The 22,173-nt window shown below is 50.1% G+C and overlaps 5 protein-coding genes across 5 annotated transcripts; 2 read left to right on the forward strand and 3 right to left on the reverse strand.

The window, feature by feature from the left end:
* The first annotated feature begins 184 nt into the window (after nt 1-184).
* PV10_07296 (uncharacterized protein) lies at nt 185-1,726 on the forward strand. The gene has a single exon (XM_016372184.1). It carries the CDS (start codon nt 462-464, stop codon nt 1,662-1,664), a length of 1,203 nt encoding a protein of 400 aa, XP_016221516.1. The 5' UTR covers nt 185-461; the 3' UTR covers nt 1,665-1,726.
* Nucleotides 1,727-2,820: 1,094 nt separating this feature from the next.
* PV10_07297 (uncharacterized protein) lies at nt 2,821-3,662 on the forward strand (the record flags this gene model as incomplete). Its single annotated transcript, XM_016372185.1, has 1 exon — nt 2,821-3,662. One exon carries the CDS (start codon nt 2,821-2,823, stop codon nt 3,367-3,369), a length of 549 nt encoding a protein of 182 aa, XP_016221517.1. The 3' UTR covers nt 3,370-3,662.
* On the reverse strand, nt 3,336-5,744 carry PV10_07298 (uncharacterized protein; the record flags this gene model as incomplete). Its single annotated transcript, XM_016372186.1, has 1 exon — nt 3,336-5,744. One exon carries the CDS (start codon nt 5,742-5,744, stop codon nt 3,771-3,773), a length of 1,974 nt encoding a protein of 657 aa, XP_016221518.1. The 3' UTR covers nt 3,336-3,770.
* An 11,684-nt stretch (nt 5,745-17,428) lies between these two features.
* On the reverse strand, nt 17,429-18,556 carry PV10_07299 (uncharacterized protein; the record flags this gene model as incomplete). The annotated part of the gene is made up of 1 exon (XM_016372187.1): nt 17,429-18,556. One exon carries the CDS (start codon nt 18,554-18,556, stop codon nt 17,429-17,431), a length of 1,128 nt encoding a protein of 375 aa, XP_016221519.1.
* A 792-nt stretch (nt 18,557-19,348) lies between these two features.
* Nucleotides 19,349-21,752, reverse strand: PV10_07300 (uncharacterized protein; the record flags this gene model as incomplete). The annotated part of the gene is made up of 2 exons (XM_016372188.1): nt 19,349-20,522; nt 20,575-21,752. The coding sequence occupies 2 exons, from the start codon at nt 21,750-21,752 to the stop codon at nt 19,349-19,351; spliced, it is 2,352 nt and encodes a 783-aa protein (XP_016221520.1).
* Nucleotides 21,753-22,173: the final 421 nt, after the last annotated feature.

The raw sequence follows: 22,173 nt of genomic DNA on the forward strand, positions 1-22,173 counted from the left end.
CGCCCCCCTTTGGATATCAAACAGCACAAAGGCGAGGGAAGGTGCAGCCAACGCGCCAGCCATCCATGGTCCTGAAGAATAAAAATCATGCAGGAGCGAGTGACCCTTTTTGTTTCCCTCTAACAGACATCCAGCAATGACTTCTGAGTTCTCGTTCTCTCATTGTACAGAGTATCATCAAGGTAATACGCTTTGGTTGCATTGAACGATACCGATACCACATGATGAATAGGCAACAACATCATTATTGATTGTTTCACTTCTTGTTGCATATAGTCGCCGGCCTCATGGTCTGACAACATCACCCAAGCATGAGGAGTCGCTTTTGAGCAATCGCTTCATATGCGGAGGACAAGAGTTACATTGCTAGATGAACAGTGAAGTTAAACCGCGCGTTGCTGAGTTCAGAGCTGAAGGCTGCCACTATCGTTTCTTTGGCAATAGCGGTGACAAGACCTCGTATGTGTATTGAGCACATCTCAGCGACCAGAGAAAGTGATCCAAGGGTCAGAAATATCCGACCCAGCGCCTCTTACAAGAGCAATTACATCATGAAGCGCGACTTGACTGCCTCACGATGGGCGAGTCCCGAGGTTCGGAAAGAACGACAATATCAACTCCGATCTCAGTCAGCGTCGCCATACAAGGATCTGCCGCAATTTCCTCAAGGCACTTCCAACGGTCCATCTACTGTCCCACAGAAGGCGTCGTCTATCCTGAGCCGACCCGCCATCGGAAAATGGAACGAACCTGGATCACGATCCTCTCAGTCACTGAGCAGCGCCCAGCGACAGTATCAAACCCGCCTCACCGAGCTACATCGATTTCGCCGGCTATTCAGACGCCTGAGATGGAAATCAAACAGCCTGGCTCATTGGTCACACCGCGCCCTCAACCTCACACAACAGCATGCACAAGAGCAAGATACCACATATAACCACCGTTCTGAAATCCCAAACCCTTTGTACCACGGCCCGGTGGCGTCACTTGGACACTATCATTTTACAATCGACCCCATTGATGCGGAACGACAATTCAAGATTGACTTTTATGAGTTCTATGCACTTTTGGAGCGTGGACTGGTATGTCTCTTTGGAGTTTGGGGAATCGTCATCACAGCATCACAGCATGATGAGGATGATGCAGCAATTTCACTCACTGGGGCTACATCACGCAACATAATCGGTAACTCCAGGGCTTTTCACGGAGCGGAACATCGATTTCACGCCAATGTCCTTGCTGCATTGGACAACCAAGCTAATCCTCTTTATGACATTCTCGGCACAGGAGATGCACGAGAGTACATTGGTGTTGCTAAGGAGTTCCGAAACAAATGGAAAGATGTCGAGCAGAAGCCTGACGACTCATTTGGAGCCAGTGGCAGGGCTGAAGAAGAGCTGGACCCAACCAAGGTTAAGCGGTATGAGAAGGTGTTGAAAGATCTACAATTGGAGCCACTGCTTGGGACTGTATTGTCTGGTTTGGAGCAAGCAGGTCGAAAAGCAGAGGCTGAGATTGAAAGACTGGGCCAAATCCTAGGAGATGGCGCAGCAGGAAGAGACGGACTCGGTCCAGCTTATGAGGACGGGGATTCTGACTTGATGGACTATGCGCCTTTTGAGGTTGGAGGATACGAGAGAATGGACTACGACATGGAGTTATGACCAGTACCAACAAGCGGCGACGATATTCTTGGAGAGGCATAACTTGAGCACATCAAGTTTTTATCCACGTTCTTTCAATGCTGTAGCATAGAATGCATAGAAATGATACCACGTGATTGCAATGTTCCCCTCCTCGCCCCCTCCGTGGTCCCTCGCTCTTCGTATCTCTCTCCACCGGGGCCACCCGGACGACCGAGGGGCACATTCCAGGCCTTGTACTTGCGTTGATTCAGGCACGCCTACTGTATGTTGAAGCTTGCCATTGGGTCCCTCTAACGGTTCCTCTAACCGTGTCTTAGGAGATGAACTTATTTATTTACCAGCATGAGCTGCAGGGTTGGTACAGCTGTGTGATCGGCAGCATTCGGGTAACAGGCGAAAACAACCCCGCCAACTCGACGTCAGACATGGAATCAAGCGGGTAAAAGACATCCAATTCGGCCCCAGGCCTTGTGATGGCGAGATTCGAACTAGTTGAAACCACCAAGCCTTTTCTTATGGAGATCTCTTCATGCTTCTGGTCTTTCCTATGGAAGGACAATAACAATCGGTGCTCCACCAGGGAACAGCTCGGACGCTCGTACAGGCCATCATAGCCTCCACGGAGCCCCAGAGACCCAAAGACCCAGAGATACCTCGGGACAAAACTCTGACGGCATTTGCGTGGTTCGGGCCAAGGCTGGCGAATCAATTCGTCCATGGTGGGCGTTTTCAACTTCACATCACAAGGCATCCAAGCTTGTAGCTTTCTACACTGTGGTTTTGGTTGCCTTTCCTCAAGCTTCACTACTCATCTGCTGTTGTCACTTCACCTCATATTACCTCTGTCTTTGATCAAGCTCAATCCGCTCTGGTCGTAACTCTTGGACAGTCTACAGAGTCAGCCACCTGAGAAGTGAATACAAACATTAACACAATCACTACGCACAAAATTCACATTCAGTGACTTATTAAGGGCTTTCTATTTCAGTGATATTGCCTATTTCAACCCTCCAATTTCCCTCTTTCTCGGAATCTACTCTACGATTTCTTGTCTATCAGCTTCAGCAGCACCGACCAGCCCAGCTTGCAAGTCTCTGCCCCTCCCTGCACCCAGGAACCTCACCATCGTTCTCTCTCTTGATTTCCGGACCTTTCAACACAGCCGATAGCAACTATGTCTGAAACACAAGCACCCACTCACCCCGACATGATCAAAGTCATCCGAAAACCCGGATCGTTTGCCTCGTACTCGGTCTCAGCCGCCACCCTACCACCTGGAGCACTGATGGCACGACTGGCATCACCACCATTGACCGTGACCAAACAAAAACGATGGTCCAGCGTGCAAATCTCCGAAGCCCTGCACATTGAGCTGAATTGCGACTGGCTGTACGTGAACCACGGCTGCGACCCCAGCGTCGAGTTCCACGTCTTGTCCGACGCCGACGAGCCCGTGATTGAGATCCGCGTGGCCGCTCGCCGCGACAAGGACGGCAAAACCATTGGCATCACCGAGGGTGAAGTCATCACTTTCTTCTATCCCAGCACCGAGTGGGACATGGATCAGCCATTTGACTGCATCTGCGGCACTTCACGTTGTCTCGGCAGAATCGCGGGAGCTAGATACCTGACCCCAGAACAAGCCAGGGGCTATTTTCTCAACACTCACATTGAGAACTTGAGAAGTGTCCCGTATTCCACCAACAAGCCTACTTCGCCATAAATCCACTGGACTCGAACTCACTGTCTCGGAACACCGCCACTGCAACAGCGTAGCGAAAGGGCAAGACAACGTTTCGTCCTCTGCTTTGCAATGAATTCATGCCGATAGATGTCTAGTATCTGTTCGGCTCCAAACAACCAAAAGACTTGCATAAACAAGAAAAAGGGTTCATTAAATCCAGGAAATGATAAAATGTCACTGGATAGAAAAGTTCAAGTAGGGCTTGCTTCAAATCCGCTTCCAAATTCGTCTCATGTCAGATCATGACCAAATGCAAAATAAAATGACCATTCATCCTGTCGATACATGGGTTCTCTTTGCGCTGAAAAATGAAATTTGTAGAACAGTAGGAATAAAACTCGGTCGGAGACAGCTGCTGTTGAGGCTCTCACGGGCCTAATTCAGATGAAGGACACCGTCTCAGCGATACGAGTGAGAGCGGCGAGCAGTTCTGTATCTTTAACAGTGAGAGCTTGCTCACTGGAAGGCTTGATCCCGAAGGGCTTGACCTCTGGAACACAGACGGTTCCCTGGGCTGGCAAAACACCAGTCTGGAAATACGATCTGACCGCTTTGGCAGTGCACAAGCTCGGGGCAGTTATCGAACAATGACCCTCAGAGTCCTGCTGCAAGACCACCGAGCCTGGAAAGTGTTCACTCATACGATGAGCGTTCCACAACGGCGTGACCGTGTCGTAGGTGTTGCCGATCCACAAGATAGGATGAGAGGTATTGCCTGCAACAGGCCCTGCGAACCGCCACTTGGCAAGCTTGCGCCAACCCGCACAGTCGAGTCGTGTCTGTGCCCAAAAGTCTCCCATGCTGGCGCTCTGGTGCTGCAATTGCTCCCAGTAGACGCGGAACTCGTCCTCGGTGAAACTGCCTATGCCTTCGGCGTCGGTGCACAAAACCGCTCTGGTGGCCTCCATCTCGCTCCATCCCGGTGATGTACATGCTTCAGAGAATGGGCCGTCGGCGATACATTCGCTCGATCGGCATGCCGGCGTCCGATTCTTCTCTTTGTAGTCGGCAAATACGCTGCCGGTGCCGTTGGTGATGTCTTGTAGTAGTTCTGCCATGACGGCTCCGAAGATGACGGGTTGGTATAACGCGTTCTTGACGATCATCTTAAGATCGCTCCAAGTGATAATTTCGGGTCCTCGCCGTTGGTCGCCGACCACCGACAGTGGATCGTCCCAGATGTCACGTAGCAGTTTTTCATATGCAGCTTGGATTGCCTGGGGACCTCCTGTGCGCCAGAATCGGCATTGTTCAGGTCCGGCTTCGTCACAGTAGATGAACAGTTTCTCCAGAATATGGTCCGTATCTCGCAAGTTGCTCGTCCATGGCCCGTGGTAGTAATCTTCTGCATTCACTACGCCGTCCAGTGCGACTCGCTCAATTCGTTCAGGATACATGGCTGCGAATGTCGATCCGAGTAATGTGCCGTATGAAAATCCCCAGTAGAGAAGTTTCTCCTGACCTTTGTTCCAACGTGTGCGTGCAATGATTTGACTGTCCGCGTGACATTTGTGCGCCGTGTTGTACGCTCGCTGTGCCTGTTGGCCCTGCTTTTCTCTCCACTGACCATGACGCTCGATGATCTCGGCCATATCAGCGGCCACGGGCGTGGTGTTGACGTGTTCGAGAAGGGTTTGATTTGACCCGTCAAGTCGGCTGGAACAGCCGTCCGCTAATGCTCTTGCACGCCGCCAGGCTATCCTTAGTGAAGCGCCTGAGCTTCCAAGGATACCTTCAGCTTCACTTTGCAGATTCCAAACTTGCCGGGCAAAATTGTCCTGGAAACAAGACAACACGGGTGTGCTGTGATTGACGCCTCGTGGGTCGAAACCAATGATGTCAAAGTATTTGTCCGAGTCATGCGATTCGTTGGGTGTCCGGTCCGAGTCGACGACTTGCTGGATCAACTCGCCGTGATAAAGAACCTTGGCTACTCCCGAGCCACCTGGACCACCTGGGTTGACAAGGATGGCTCCCCCGTAACGAGGATCGCTCACGTGGACCTTAGCTGGCTGTCGAATGATGGCGATGGCGATTTTGTTGTCGGGGGTGTCGGTGCCATTGTAATCCATAGGCAACTCAAGACGAGCGCACTGGAATTTGTCGTAGCATTCATGGTACTCGAGCTCTTGGGAAGGCGAGATATCTGGCCATTGAAAGGGAGAGCTTCCCTTTATCGCGTCGTTTCTCAAGGGTGTGCTGGCTTCTCGAAGAATATTCACCCAGACCCTCAGTTGATAGGTGACAAGAACGAACATCAATGTCAGACACACCAGACGCGTCCTTGAAGGTCTGGTGGTTTTCTTGGTTTCGGACTCTGCCTTCCATGGCCGATCTCCTTGCTTGAGGTCCATTGCCAAAGCACAGTCACCCTGGGGTCGTCGTCCTTGTCTTTTTCCCACACTCTCACCCTCAGCTGTCCAGCAAAATGAAGACTGTCTGCATATGGTTAAAAGGGTCAGAAAAGATGACTGTTCTCTTCCTCGGTGTACCAAGCCAGCTCGGCCCCGTTATCGCGTTGCTAATTCTGATAACGCGTGACCGATGGCGGAGAGATCTTGATTGGCTATTTCTAGCCTGGCAGGGGGTTGTGCCGAGACATCGTTCTCTTTTGCTACTCCATCTTTGTGGTTTCTGGCCTTCGGTGTGGATCTGGATACTTGTATCATACTACGGAGTACTGACAATGTTTGATCCCAAAGTGCTAGTTAAACGATCGTCACCTGATGGCGTATGATACTTGTTGCACGTGGATTAATCCTGGCCTGGGTCGGCCCTTTCCAGTTGAGAACTTGGCTGGACAGGCTTCTCAGGTCCCTGAACTGAATTTGCAACTCAACATCTTTTGACATCATCTACTTGACTGTCTCATGTACGTCCTCTTTCAATTTACATTAAGTCTGAGTCGGGTTCAAATCATACCATGGTCGGCTGTTACATTTGCAACTCGTCTGTAATAGTGAGTTGTTGATTGGCATTGCGATTAACAAGCGAGAAGACCCTCCTCTAAACGCAACCAATAAAAGCAAGGTGAGATTGACTTAATCTAGCGGGCATGATCGTCTCGCCCTTCACTTTCAACCCTAGTTTTGTTGCAATGTCACCCTGCTTGCATCCATTCCGAATACCGACCACCTCCTGAGCCTATGAGAAATGTCCAAAGTGATAGTCGATCCTCTCATTCACGGTTAAACTTGTCCTTGATCAGGATCCATGACTAGGTCTGCATTATCTAGATGACCATGAACGACTACGCCAATCTGGAGGTGAAGCATGGCGAACGACGCCTGCCCTCCGCACTAGGACTCATGATCCTCACCGTCGAAAGTGCTGTTATCAGGTCCCTGTCGCAGGTCGTGGGCAAGAGGAGATAAGGGTTTTTCACTATACATAAGGGTGAATACATTCCCTTCCCTACCTCGAGTTCCCTCATATTCGAATCCCGACAATTATGGCCCCAGCAGATGAGGTCCAGAGTGCAATCTCCCCCGCTCCGGCGGTGGGCGATGCTAAAATTCGTTCAGAAACCGCCAGCAACGTCAATGCAGAAAACGACCTAGAGCTTGCCAAAACTGGGGCGATCGTGGCGGACCAAGATCTGAGCATGGGAACAGCCAAGGTGCAGGCGATGCAATTGGTCTGGGGCAAACATGGACGTCTGATCATCTGGCTAGGCCTCTCCATGATGCTCATCGTCTTTCAATTTGACAATGTACTTCTGTACAACTTTCGCAACTACGCCGCTTCCAATTTCAACAATCTCGCAGGTCTGTCGACACTCGGAGTCGTGGGCAGCATCGTCTTTGCCGTGGCAAAACCACCAATCGCCAAAATCTCCAATCTGGGGCGAGCAGAATCATACATTTTCTGTATCACCTGTTATCTCCTAGGTTACATTCTCTGTGCTAGCAGCAACACCTTCGGAGTCTACGCCGGAGGATTTGTCTTTGCCAACATCGGTCAGACTGGCGTCAATATCTTGAACGACATCATTATATCCGACATTACCAGTATGAGAGCAAGAGGTCTCGGTATCGCACTGAGTTTCTTCCCTTTCCTCATCGTCCCTTGGATTTCAGCTTTCATGGTCGAGAATATCGTCCGGCCTGGCGGCATTGGATGGCGTTGGGGCATTGGTACGTTTCCACCCTAACCTGATCTCCATCGATTTCGAGTATGCGAGTCTAACTCCACATAGGAATGTTTGCAATCATCCTGCCCGGAGCAGCGAGTGCTCTGATCGGCCCATTGCTCTTCTATCAACGCAAAGCCAAGAAGAAGGGAGTGTTGATCACCCAGAAGATCACTATCTACGACTTCTGCTCCCAAATCGATCTGGGCGGATCTTTCTTGCTCGCAGCTGGCTTGGCCATGTTCCTCCTTCCCTTCACCATTGCTGGCGCGACTACTGCAAAGTGGGGACAAGGTCATATCATCGCCCTGATCGTGGTTGGATTCGTTACACTGGCTGGGTTGGTTGCTTACGAACATTTCTTCGCAACCCATCCCATCCTCCCGGCTCGGTATTTCAAGAATCTCACCATTGTGCTATGCTGTGCCATGGGATTTCTCGATGTCTTTGGATTTGCGTCAACGCACACGTATCTCTATCCCTGGGCGGTCGTTGTCCATGTAAGTGTCCACCTCAATACACATTCGCTGTCACTTAGTTCCCATCCATTTAGGAGGCTGATTACATTCACTGACATGTTCCTTCTAGAATATGAGCGCTCGAGACGCAACGTTCCTCAACTACACCAATGGAGTGTGGCAATGTCTGTGTGCAATCGTTGCGGGATTTATCATGTTCAAGACGCGACGGTACAAGTGGCTTGCGGTAATAGGAGCAGTTATCAAAATGATCGGGTATGGCTTGATGGTGCGACTTCGTGGTGCCAACAACAGCTGGGCCGAGATCTTCATCGTTCAGTCGATTCAGGGCATGTAAGTTGAGCACTCAAACCTCTAGACACGGTCCATGAGGACCCCTCAATGTCTGGACCTGTCTCTTCAGTGGAAGCGTTCCAATGTTTACTAACCATCTCTTCGTCGCCGCAACGTAGTGGAGCTGGATTCCTGGAAATGATCATCCTCGTCGCCGCACAAGTTGTTGTGTCGCACATGGAGATGCCACAAGTGACTGCACTAGTCCTATTGTCGACATCTATCGGCGCTTCCGTGGGCAATACCGTCGCTGGCGCCATCTACTCCGGCAGCTTCCAAGATCGTCTACGATATCACCTTGGTGGGTCGACGACCGATGAGATCGTCGATTCCGTGTATCAATCGATCACGAGCGCGGGTATCCCCCCGACCGATTCGATGGAACGTACCGCCGTCAATCGCGCATACTCGGATGTCCTTCGTCAAATCACCTATGGAGCTGTCGCTACCTCGGCAGCGTGTATCGTGCTGGCGGTCTTGGTGCCGAATCTGCGTTTGAGAGAGGATCAGAATCCCTTGACTGGTGATCCGGGTGCAAGTGAGACGCTTGTCGGGGAGGAAACAAGGGAGAATAATCAGACGTCACCCCATATGGGGCCTGAGACAGTCGATGCTCGTCCTACGAAGATTTGAAATCGATTCGGGTCGATCCGATCCGGTCCGATCGCGGCATTTCTTCAGTGGCAGATACATACATATGTACACGAGATCATCACAAGAAGACTTTATGAACGAGACAGGAGAACGAGTACGAACTCTTCGGAGGAGTCTCAACAATGTTTTGATCTACCTACATTTCAATCCTTAGGTACCTCTTAGAAATCCTAGACTCATCCATATCTCTATCTCTATCTCATCACAATCTCGACTTGTCCCCCTTGATCAAAGCCTCGCCCTGAGTGGCTTCAATAGTACTCCAACTCCACCATTTCTCCCTCAATCTCTGACTGACTCTGGTATTTGGATCGACAGGCCCTTGTTGTGCCAGATAGTCGCAGACTGCACTGTCGGCATCACCTTCGGCGTCGTAGGCATACACCCCGGGAATTCCGTCGGCATAGCCCCAAATATTCCACGATCGGTACGACGGCGGTGGAGGGACGGGATGTACGGGGTTTAGATGCGGTCCGGCGGCTTCAACGCGTGACGCGGTATCCCGAGCTTGAAGATCGGATCCAGAAAGGAATGCGATTTCGCCTGTGAATATGGTTAGATACATGTACATGTACGTGTGACTTGTCCAGTCTCATTGTTTTTGGAGGGCCGAGACTTACCGTTGGTAAAAGAAGCCTGCTGTTTCGTCCAAGCTCTAACCATTCTCGTCTTTTCATAGATATTCACCGCCTCGATGAGTGAAAGAATACCTCTTCCAACTTCGGCGATGACTTTCCCCAAGAAAGCACCGTCTTCCATGCTAGTAGCGGCGCCCTGAGCCATATGGTTGACCATGCTGTGAGCAGCATCGCCCATAAGAACGATGTTCTTGTCGGAATTGGTCCAACTTGTCATTGGCCCGGTCTGCAACAACGGCCAGCGCTTGGATTCATTGATGAGAGCGACAATCTTACGAACGGTAGGTTCATATCCGGAAAAGGAGTCGCGGAGCTCATCGATCCTAGCGTCTTCGGCATCAACCACGACATGGCCATCACGCGTATGGTGCGACAGAACCATATTGAAGTCGCGTCCGGCCGTCATGGGATACGAGATCAGATAACTGCCAGGGGCCATCCATACGTCGATGTTATTGCCTAGCAATTCTCGGGCTTCGGGGATTTTGGCAAATACTTCGTCGTATGGAATGACGGCGCGATACGCGGCATTCATGGTCAAGGCTGTGGGTTTGACGGCGGGGAACAGACGGGTTCGAATCGTTGACCTGAGACCATCGGCGCCGACGAGGAAGTCAAATTCAAAGGACTGTCCCTTTTCTGTCTTGACCGTAACTTTGGGTCCCCATGGTCCCGTTGCAGACGATGACGACTCGATGCTGTGCACACGGGCACCGGTGACCAAATTGACGCCGTGTCTTCGAGCGCCTTCGGCGAGGCCGGCCAGGAGCTGGTCTCGTCGCACCACCCACCAGGGAAACCCGAAGTTCTTGACGATGGATTTGAAGTCGGAGAAACCGACGATGGAACCGTCGGGTCCGCGCATGTTGATGCGGTCGCACTGCACGAGGTCGTCGCCAATGATCTCGCTGACGCCATAACGGACGAGAAGCCGTGCCACGTTCGGTGTCATCTGGATGCCTGCCCCGATTTCACCTAGCTCTGGAGCGGCTTCAAGGACCGTCACCTGTGAGCCTCCTCGAGCCAGAGCGATGGCAGCTGTTAGCCCTCCGATCCCGCCGCCGCATACCCCGACGTTCACTCGTCCCCGTTGTCGACTCATCCTGGAGATGGAAGATGGACAGAGACTTCAATGGATGAAGATGTGTTGTTGGTGGGTTTGAGGTCTCCGCGGCCCAGTGAGGGTATTCTAGTTACGTCGAGAAACGGTGTCGTCGATACCTAGCTGATCGAGGTATGTGATAAGCAAAGTGCCACACAGAGACACGAAATCCAAAGAATATCGTGTAGCACACAGTCTGAACAACGATTCAGACCTTGTGTCTATTTATGTTCAGGGTACCTTTTCAGATACTGGTATACACAGAATCGGTTCGGCAAGCGATCGGAACGAAATATCCAGTCAGGCTTGGAGAGAACCTCTGGCATCCACTATAGTCCTAAATCCAGGATCTTCAAGCAACAGGAATAGACAAGGCAGTAAGGTTCAGGTGACGCAAGTAGACAAGCAAGGGCAAGCAAGGTGATCAATGTCTACCAGAGGTGCTGGAAATCAACTGCCTCGGCTTGGTATAGCCGGAGTAGGTCGGTCAATTGAAGCATGGCACCTACGGACAGTATGGGTGTAAAGGAGGGGAAACGTCGTAGTTAGGTGGTTGAGTTTATCTTTTCTCCACCCATAGCGCCATCACTTACCCAGTGGACTTTACTTAACCGTGAAAATAACGGTCTTGTCCCTCGGGCGGGATATTGTGGGGAAGTGTGGGTGAGCGAACCTGGAATCGTGGGGTTCGGATATGGGCAAAATCTACATAGGTTAAGGTCAAATTCACCGCGGAGGTACTTACGTATAAGTGAATATCTGGGAATTCTTTAGGAATGGAGTGGGTGGTAGTATGAATGTATAATGCGATCGTCAAGAATTGGCACACGTCCTCAGTCGAAATCACTTGATTGTGATAGAGCTACCTATTTCCTCACTCTCGAGGTAATGACCTATGCTGACCACCAAATTACGGGGGTTCTGATACAAGGAAAACCCTCCTTACAAGACTTAGTAAATATACCTAAAGTTCATATTCTCTCGATCCGTCAAGTCACCAAAAGCCGTGGCACCGAGATCTCGACCCTCAAGGCCGCCTTCTTCACCAGACTGGATCTTGTCTCTCCGGGCGTTTTCGGCTTTCATGAGGATCCAAAATGTGATGATGATGACGACCTCAATGAGATGACTGGAAGAACCATGAAAGTCAGCAAAGTCCGTCTTTCATTCAGTCTACACCACCAATTTTTGGTTTGTCTTAGAGAGAAATGTCAATACTCACCTTACGATCATACTCCAAATCCCCAGCTCATAAGTCGGAGCCTGGTCAGTTTTGTAAAAGAACGGGCCTATTCGAGGGACACAGGTTAGTCTTCATCAATAAACTCAATCCAATTGCGCCAGTCAAAGATCAAAATCAAAAAGGTCTCCAGAAAACATACCTGCAATATTACCAGTACAGTATCCCAAGAACAAAACAGCATTCGTTACAACCTTCTTAGTATGACCGGCAGTATTGGCGATTTGGAGTGATAGAATGAGCACAAACGCTGCATTATATGGTCCGGTCAACAGGTAGCAGATATAGCGGCCGGCCCTTTGGTCAAGAGGAACAAATCGAAGTCCAAAGGCGCCAGCTATGTTGGGGATCAAGAAGATCAGGACGAACAGACATCGGTTATTGTTGGGGAATCGATCGTTAAGGTACACGCAGCTGAGAATCGAGACAATGATCAGAACTCCATATGGGATCTGCATCAATGTGGTGACGAGGGTGGAGAAGCCGAAGCCTGGCAATGTTGATGTGAGTGACTTTGGTCGATCAAGGTGTGACTTTCTATGCAGTCTGCTCGTTTGTAGAAGGACTTGGTATGCATGTATGTACTTACCTTTGATGATGAGGGTTCCAAAGTTTGAAATCCCGCCGTTTGGCATGTTGCACACTGTTCCCAGTAGGAAAAAGAGATATAGTTTGATATCCATAAAAGCTTCTCGAACTTGGTATCCCTGGTAAACCGATGTCAGCGAACACAGTGAAGAAAAAACAAAAAACGTCGAGTTGCTTTTCCTTCGACCTACCTTCAAGTGTTTGTTCTCAACACCCGTCTGATTGCCACGCAGTCTCTGAATGGCGATCCTCTTCTCTCGATCATTAAGGAACTTGGCTGTAACTGGCGAGTCGGGCATGAAAATGCCAATGACAATTCCCCAGACACAACACAAAGCACCAATGATGATGAACTCATATCTCCACGAGGCGAGGGCTCCTTTGATATGGCCAATGGCGTAACCAAGTAGTCCTCCGAGTGCGATGCCCAGTCCATTTGCCGTGTACCATAGTCCAATGCGAAGGGGTTGTTCTCGACGAGTATACCACTATATCCTGTCAGCTATAATGTTGGAGATAGACAGAGGGGAGGGGCCAACCATTTGAGTGATAAGCATGAACTAAAAGGTAGAGCGATCAGTAAGATTATCTTCAAATACAGTCTCGAGAGTATCTGGCACATACCGATGGATCAGAACATGCTTCTGCAGCGCCAGCCAGAGCTCTGAGCACACCTAAAGTGGCAAAGCTGTTGCACGCAGCTTGTAACATGAGGAAGAAGCCCCAAAGAAAGATGCTAGACGTTTGATGTCAGGGCACGAACAAGGAGTATTGTTGAAACATTGTTGGGTAAACCACTTACTTGAATCCCACATATTTCCCCAGAGGTAGTCGCTGCATGAGAAAGTTGGTGGGGAAAGCCCATGCCAGGAAACCGAAATAGAACAAACCTTGAGACAGATGAGCAAGAAGACTAAAGTCTTGTTGATCCTTGATCACTCACTACTTAACCAGTTGTACTGTGTTCCATGGAGATTTAAATCTTCTCTGATGCCAAAGATGGCGGCATACGAGAGTGTAGTTTTGTCTATCTTTGGCGTCAGTAAGAGGACAACACTTTTGAATGAGTTATCACAGACCAATGTAAAAGAAAGCATAATTGACAGCGATGAGAGGGAGAATGATCAAATCGATCTTTCGAATTAGTTTTGCCTCCTCCTCGGGATCAATTGCTTCGTGTAGGTCTTCAGGGTTGGCAAAGAGCCTGAGTGCGACATCTCCATCTTGACGTTTTGATTTGGCCGAGAATCGAAACTTTTGGCCAGTAGTCGGCAAGTCTAGACTATTGGATTCGTCGTGGGCAGTGGAAATACCTTTGTCGTCGTTCTGGTCGGTCATGGTTGTCGTCTGAGAGCAATATGGGATTGGAATGCTAGTGTCAAACGCCCAGATATGGCAAAGAATTGGCTATCGATCACACGAGTGAAGCAAGCACCAGGAGACCAACGAGAAGAAAAGGGAGGGTTTGAGAGGGGAGATAGCAAATGGAACTGAGATCTGCAAGACATCTCTTCTTCTTGTACTGTAAGTAGGGAAAACACCCTTGATCGACCACTGCGTCCTTGTCCGAAGGAGAGCATCCCGCTGACCAGGCCGATATCCAGATGTTGGGGTTCGATGACGTGGGGGTTTAAGAGTGGCATCGAGTGGCATCGACAAGGAACAGGGGATAGGTTCCGCGTCGTATTGGCATCATTGCTTGGGTCACTCTTGGAGAGCTTGTTCGATCATCGAATGAGATGTCATCATAATGTCTATCACTTCCCCAGTTATTGCCTCTCACTTACTCCCATTAATGCGGGGAACAACGGTCGGCTATTGACATGGTAAAGTCGGGGAATGTTTCAGGCCATCTACGATTTCAACTGTAGAGGCGTCATGGTGGACCAAGGAGAACTTACTCTGACCTGTATACAGAATATGCTCTCTGGCAGAGGTGGTATACCTAACCGGTCACGTGACGCCCCTTAGTCCATACAGGAATGCAATTGTGACCAGCGTCAAGCGGTGAGACTCACGAGGAACAGGCTTTCCGATCGAACTACACTCTGCCTTCGACTTAACGGCGCCTTTCAGCCACTCTAGTACAGGAACACAACCAACTGTTGTCAAATGAACAAGAAGAGCTTCAAAGATGTGGATGGCTGACCACATGTTTGGCAATGCTCCTCGGATATCCATTGAAGTGGCAAGAGAATTGAAATTACACTCGATGCTCTCAGTCTGGCTGCTGTGACATTTCTCACAAAGTGATAGAGAGCAATATGGCAGTGCCATCTTGAAATATAAAAAAAGTCCAGCATCAAATTCCGACATGCCTAATCCACGTACCAGTTCATCTCCACTGGAAATTGTCCCTTGACCGTCTCAAAACGTGTGCCTCGGAAATGTGCGGGACTCGTAAGGTTCATTTGCACTATATATCCAGCAAGCCGGTAGCTTCCGCGCATCGATCGTCCATACCGGCTATCATCCGTGACTTCTACGAGGACCGCAACCTGGGAGAAGCCAACCTGATCACCCATGACAATCGCTGGTTTTTGGATCGACACCTCCTGCAGATCAGGGACAGATTGGAAGTCAGGGAGGAAAAAGACATCCTTTTGGCCACCCGGAAGCTCGATGATATAAGCTGAATTGCCCTTCTGGATAGCAATAGGGTCCAAGAGGCTGACGGAAAGGGCCATGAAGTCGAACCCATCTCCTGTTGCTAAACCCAATGTACTGAGTGTGTTGCTGGGCACCTTGAATCCGGTAATTGGCTGCTCGAGGAAGGTTGATGGTGCCCAACGAAAGCCAGGAGTCTTCAGCCTTGGGCCACTCACATAGATCAGATTTCGGGGCAGCCGATAGAGATGTCGATATATGTCTTCCATGGAAGGCATTCCCTCGAACTTCTCCAGGTCAATGTTCATCAAGGTTGCAATACATACCGGTTCGTCCTCTGCTTTGGTGGTTCTGCGGCGTTGGAGATTTCGCACTATTGTGAGCATTCTCGAATCTTGGTGGCCGCTCAAATTCTCTTTGTCCTGCGAATTTCGAAATTCGCCGCGGTCCAGAAACATAGAGGAAAGAAAGTCACGTAGCCTGCTCTCAACTATATCTGGCGTCGGCTTCGGGAACCCATCGCTGCAGAGCGACCTGACCAATACTGGGCGGTCTTGATATTGAATGTAGAGACTATCAAAATCCGGTAGCAGGCCTTCTTGTAAGGTCCATAACCGGCTCATCCAGTCGGAACATAACGCTTGACACACTGCTTCGGATACATTTGTTGATTGAACTTGAAGGAGTTGACGGTCCAGGATTAGCACTTTCGCGGCTTGCTTGTATGTCGTCCGAAGCCTTGAAATAGACAGCTTTCGATGTCGCTTGCTATGAACGGGAACACATAAAGTATCGATCCAAAGTGCGGTATCATGTCCAGGGCTGACTTTGTCCACCAAACTAGATAGGCGGCTGATCTGACAGCCAGGCATGGAATTTGCGTGTGGGTTACCGAGGCCGTGGGCCCTTTGGCTTTGGTCAGTCTTCGCGACTCTGCAGTGAGTGTTTACTCTCGAGAGAACGAGACTCACCATACATGGCTGATGGCAACATAATCATGTGTCGCGGCGTTGACAACGTTGACTTGTATCTTCCCATCGACCTGATGCAGTGTGACAGCTGGAAAAGATCCCTGGTCGAGTATTTCTATGAGTTCCGACTGGTCAACGACCACTTCATGGCATTCGTCGCTTCCTGGGCATTCCGATTTCGCGTGCTGGCAAGTCACGTCGCCGACTTGTTTGTGTACTTTGAAACACTTATTCTCTGTGCATTCCAGATGCTGTTTGTCACCGTAGTAGGCTGGGAGTAAGCTTGCGAAATATGCGACAGAGGTATTTCCATGTAGAACACCTTGAATCGAAGCCAAACACCAACCGTTGTTTTGCATCTTTTTCTCCAAATAGAGTCCGGGGGAGGGCGACATAAAAGCAACTTTGACATGCGTTTCGCGTCCTGAGAGCAATCTGAGTGTGTCGTATATGGTCTCGACAAGGATAAAGATTGAGAACATGATTGATGGAGTGAGGTAGTTGTACCAACTGTCGAAACGTTTGACAGCGGCGCCGAGCCCACCAGCAATGTAATTCAGCCCTTGCTCTAGCTCTTCGTGTTGTTCTTGAGTGAAAGGTGTCTCTTTCGCGGATATTGCGGCAAAATACTCAGGCCAATGACACGAGACCACTGTACGCTTGCCATTCTCCTCAATCTTGATGAAGCGGTCTAGGTCAATTGGAACCTGGGATACCTCAGAGAGAAGATGTAAGGTGCCAAAATAGAACCACTCTTGTAGAATGCTTTCCGCCATTGAGATCTTGTCTTTGTCTTCAAGCATTGTAATAATCCCTGTCGCAGTGTGACCTAAACGCTGCGGAAACTCGGCGAAGCCTTGTCGGTCATAAGACACTATATTTCGGTGTGGGACTTCCATTTGAAGCCTCTTGCAATGATCTGGAATAGGTAAGTGGTCCATTGTGGGCTGAAATTCAGTGCTTTGGGTGAGATGGGATGACAATCACCCAGATGGTTGGATGAAGACCGTTCAAAGCAGATATTTCTGGTGGGTGCTGAATCCTGGGCAACTACACCACTACATAGTGCCAGAACGTCTTGCTTACGTGGCCCAATCAGATAACGCGTCCTTCCAAGAGTCGTCAGGTTCGACACTTCTACCGAGCGCCACAGCATTGAGACTTGGTTGTATCAGTACTTTCTTAGATGGTTTTGTGACGCATGCTGTTAAATGGGTATATGCCCGGTTGGCGTGGGTCTTAGCTCCATTGGAATTGTAGATATATACATTATTCGAGAGCACACAGACAAGGCTCATTTCCATGTAGAATTCGGAACAAAATCCGTAGCGTATGCCTTTCCGTCTAAAGCATGGATATCGTCTAGGGTTGTGATGGAGTGGTTAGATCCGTGACGAGAATCCTGTGTAGATGGTTTAGGATGTTCCATTGGTAGCAATGATTCTGGGTCGTGAGACGGTGATGGTGATGGTGAAGGGGGTTTCACACAGTCAGCTGGCATCTCATAATATACTGATGTCGCATCTGGACCCGAAACATGTAATGTGGGGAGTTCGACTAGACTTTGCTGACCAGAAGAGAGGTGAGAACTGGTCTGGGCGTGATCGGATGTAGTGGAGGGTGGTTGGTGGATTTTGTTTCGTCGAGGGAGGGGAGGAGGTTTTGGGTATGAGCCAGGAAGTTCCATTGCTGCAGGGGTCGGGGACCAGGTAGTTGGGGCTGTGATGTTCGTCGCTTGGTTCATTTGTGGAAGAGAGTGAGCTGGGAGTGGGCTGCTGGGACTGGGAGTCAACATAGGGGAAGGTGGTAACGCTGTAAACGATCCAGGCTGACCAGGACCAGTATTTGGATAGCCATAGATCTGAGGGTTCTGATGAGTAGTTGGGGCTGGAGAATAAGCCTGGAACGATAGGGCTGGCTGAGGTTGGAAGTAATGAGACTGATTCCCGGGTGATTGGACGTGGGGATTGTATGGAGATGGCGATATTACAGGTGAGGGCAAAGGTAATGGTGGGCTCTGGTAATTCAGCGGTGGTCCCTGGTTGGGATATACTACGGGAGACTGATTCTGATAAGTCGAGCCTTGGATAGGAGGAGTCTGTGACCAAGATCCAGGAGATGGAGTCATGTCCGGAGAGCTAGACCAAGACCCGTGAGGTTGATGAACTGGCTGATGTTGACCATATTGTGGTTGTAATTGTGGAGACGGACTAAGACGAGGCGAGTATGAAGTAGATGGTCTGTTGGATGGACGATCGTAATTGAGATGGTGGCTGAATTGCGACGATAGACTGGAACTTGGTCTATAGTTGGATGAGGGTTTGGAAGACGATGTCGAGGGTAAAGCACCGTTGGTATGCTCGTTGGCTAATGCATACACGTCTCTCATGAAGTTCATGGACTTTTTGGCTAGAGAAGACATTTTGGGTATCACACAAAGGTGTTATGCGCATATCTCGATATGGAATTTATAACAGGGTCTGATATTGTTCATGTTCGGCGAGAGGTGGGTTCTGTATAGACAGAGACCAGTATTGGTGGGACACACAGACCTGCGCACAGAATCACGCACAAAATCGCGCACTGAATCTGAGCGTTATGGCATATCTGATAAATAAGAATTGATTTTCGAATCTTGATCGTGTTCGAAGTCTTGGGCACAAAAGATGGAAGATGGCTGGGAGCTCGTATTCGCATGCCAGGTTTGGGACGTGGTACTTACACCCATCAAAAGGAGATAGACCTCTACAAGTCCAAGTCTATGTATGTGTAGGTTCCTTGGGCTGTCCTTTGGCTTATCCTGCAAATTTGTCCTGCCTGGAAGAATTTCTTTTCTACTGCTACTTTTACTTGGAGCTACCGTAGCATCCCTGCCGCTGTCTGTGCCGCTTATTCTCAGCACCGCCAATGACTGTCAACGTGGCCGAAATTAGCGTATACAGATGAAACTTGTGGCGTCGAGCTGAGGTCCAGAATCCTAGAAATAAGTACAAGGCAGTCTTCTGCCGTCGTCGTCGACGTCGTGGTGGGCGTTCAAGCACCACTACAAGTCAATCAGCTGAAATGTCACCTAATGAGAGCGGTCGAGCTGTATATTCAGTCGGATCCACTGCTAGAATAGTCACGCGTTGCAAAATTTAAGAGCTGGTCATGAATTCTAGAAATTCATGACATAACTTTTCAATCATTTCCACATATCAAGCCATTAATATCATCATCGTGCAAGTCCAGCTCCATTCCTCGACCATCTGTATCGAGCCAGGACAAATGCCAACTGCTTCTCTGTGTCAACACTCCGTCGTCCTTTGGCGAGTCCAATTGCAGCTCTCATGACATTGCGAAACTGCCGCTGATAACCCGTTGGAAGGGTCACGAAACAAGCCTCGGTCGCCCGAATGACTGCCTCACACGCATCCAGGATCGCCGTGCCGGAATCTCCTTGTAGGCGGTAGGCCACCAGCAACAGAAGCAGACTACCATGCAATAGTTGAATTCCAAAAAAGTAGGGCATGAAGCTGATGTCCGGATCTTCCGAGATGATTTTCTTAACAAATTCCGCCGCCGCCATTGTGTGAGACATCGAGTCTTTGAAGCTGGGCGATGACGTCCAGAAATCTGCATCCTCAAACAGGCTGATGGGATCCCATTTACTTCCCATCAGGATCCGGAGCACCGAAACGACGTGGCTTGCATACCCATTCACCGTTCGGGCAAAATGTGAGGCTTCCGAGTCATCCGTCAGAACTGCGGGCGACGGTGACCACGAGGGGTCCTTTTCCAAACTACTGTCGTCCAATGGGTTTCGGAAGGATGCCAGCTGTTGATCCATACTCTCCTGGAATAGATCGATTTGTCGTGTTATTCGACGCTCCTGTGAGCTCCACATGGACGATCCTGCAAGCACCGGGTTGTTCTTGGCCCGGTTGTAGTCGAGGAGATGTCCCGTCGTGACCATCAAAGGCAAGAACCATTCAAATAAGCCAGGTCCAGAGTAGGTGATCGGGGGTCCATGAGCCCGTCCCACTCCCATGGGCAGAAGCATACACCTCGGGCCATCTGCCCGAACGCCGTGGCTGTGTGGCTGCTGGTTGGACTGCCATGCGATGTCGTCCATAGGTAACAATAATCCTTTACACTCTGCTTCCAGCAACGCGAGAGAACGATTGTAGCACAAGGCGAGATGACGATCCATGAGGAACAAGAGCCACCAAGTGCGTCTCCGCTCTTCTCGCTGTACTTCGGTCATGACGTCCTGGCCGAAATCGACCATGGCGGTACATTGGCAATTGTACGTCGTCTGGTAGTCGGTCAAATCCGAGTTGGTAGGGCGACACTCCACCTCCTCGTTGAGCTTAAGGTCTCGAGCGAGGTTAAAGGCGACATTCCACCTGGGACTGTGTGAGTGGAATTGTCAAAAGGGATGATGGGTGAGGGCCTTACCAGCGTATGCTTGCAGCCTTTTTCTCGCTCCCGCTAATGACCGAGGATACGTGGATCAAGGCAATGACATAATCCATGCCACTCAGCGTAAAGGATTCAGGTTCCTGGTGGGGTTCTAGAGCTCTTCGAATGTCTTCGTTGGTCCAGCCTGCTGTAGAGCCATAGGTCGGGGGAAGGCCAAGGTCTTCCTGGCTCAGTAATGATTCATACCTGGCCGGATTCAGGAGGCGATATGTGGTCAGACTGAGGTACTTGCAGACCCGGTCTCTCTCCTCTGGACCACTAAATAGTCCCAAGGCCTTATCGCTCAGAGATGCGACAAAGAGCATGCTCGCCAGGAGAGCCGGGTGAGTCTTCCGTGGGCGAACCGGGTCAAGAATATCATCTTTGCGAAGGATAAAGTTGTGGATATGATGACAAGTCGGATGCATGCGGGTCGAGTAGGCACTGGAAAAATAAGTATCCAAAAGGTCACAGGCAAGCCCAGAGCCAAAGTCGGCGTCGAGAAAAGGGGCCAAGGCTTGCAGAACGACATATTTGCAATGAGCCAACGGCTGGGTGCTCGGGGTCGGGGGCTCTCGGGAATCTGCAATGGAGGGAAGTCGATAAGAATATGGATCAAGAACGTGAAAGGTAGGTGAGACATAGGTGGATTCTGGCACGATAAAGTCTTTGGTGAGGGTAAAGACGGATGTATTATGATCATGGATGGTCAGATCAGAGGGGTGGAGGATGATGCGGGCGTTCTTTGGAGAGGACAGTATTGAAGTGGTGGGAACTTTGGATACGTGCTCGTCGGAAGCTATTGCTGGCGATGAGGCCTCTCGAGGCAAACTGGGGGAGCGTGGAATCTGCTCTGGTTGGAGCATAGGGGGAGTTGTAGGAGGTTCGGATCCAGCGTCTGAATCTGGTTTCTGATGATTATAGCGACATTCACGACCGAGTTGCTCACATCGAGCGCAGGGTTGGGCACCGGTGCAGCGGATTTTGGAGCGTCTGCAATGATTACAAGCTCGGAACTTGTCGTTGATGATGCGATGGTAGGGACGTTGATCAGCATTGCTGCTGTGGGTCTTGAGGTGTCTTATTAAGCTGTCGTTCCTAGCGAAAATCCGGCCACATTGAGGACAGGGCGCGGATGCTGGGGTCCGTCGACGAGTGGCTCGCTTCATCCCCATATTGGCGGCCATGTGCAGTCTCTGGCCGTGCGAGACATTGGCCCGCGTCAATGATGAATTGGGATTGTGGAGAAGAGAAGAAGATTGGTGTTGAATGAGAATATTGTTGGAGAATGGATGAAGGAGAAAGATGATGAAAAGTTTGGCCGCCTTGGGATTATGGTCTGGGCCGAATCAAAGAAGGAAGGCACAACCAGTGGCCAGACTCGAGCGTTCTTGCCGGCTTACATAGTTTCAAGTTATGGATCTGGGGAAGGCGCTATGCTGCAACCAACAACCCCAACCCACCTCCGCTCCTTCCCTTGCGCTTGCGGAGATGACAAGCTTTTGGCCCCCAACCGATATCTGGTATCTGATATTTGATACTTGATACTTGCTACAGACCGACCCTGCTTGAAGAACGGCCGTCCTATACTCACTT

Source organism: Exophiala mesophila (genome assembly GCF_000836275.1).
Source record: "Exophiala mesophila strain CBS 40295 unplaced genomic scaffold supercont1.5, whole genome shotgun sequence".
Classification (NCBI taxonomy): Eukaryota; Fungi; Ascomycota; class Eurotiomycetes; order Chaetothyriales; family Herpotrichiellaceae; genus Exophiala; species Exophiala mesophila.

Excerpts from the sequence above, each read along its gene's own strand:
- PV10_07296 (XM_016372184.1), top strand. The coding sequence starts at position 462 with ATGTGTATTGAGCACATCTCAGCGACCAGAGAAAGTGATCCAAGGGTC.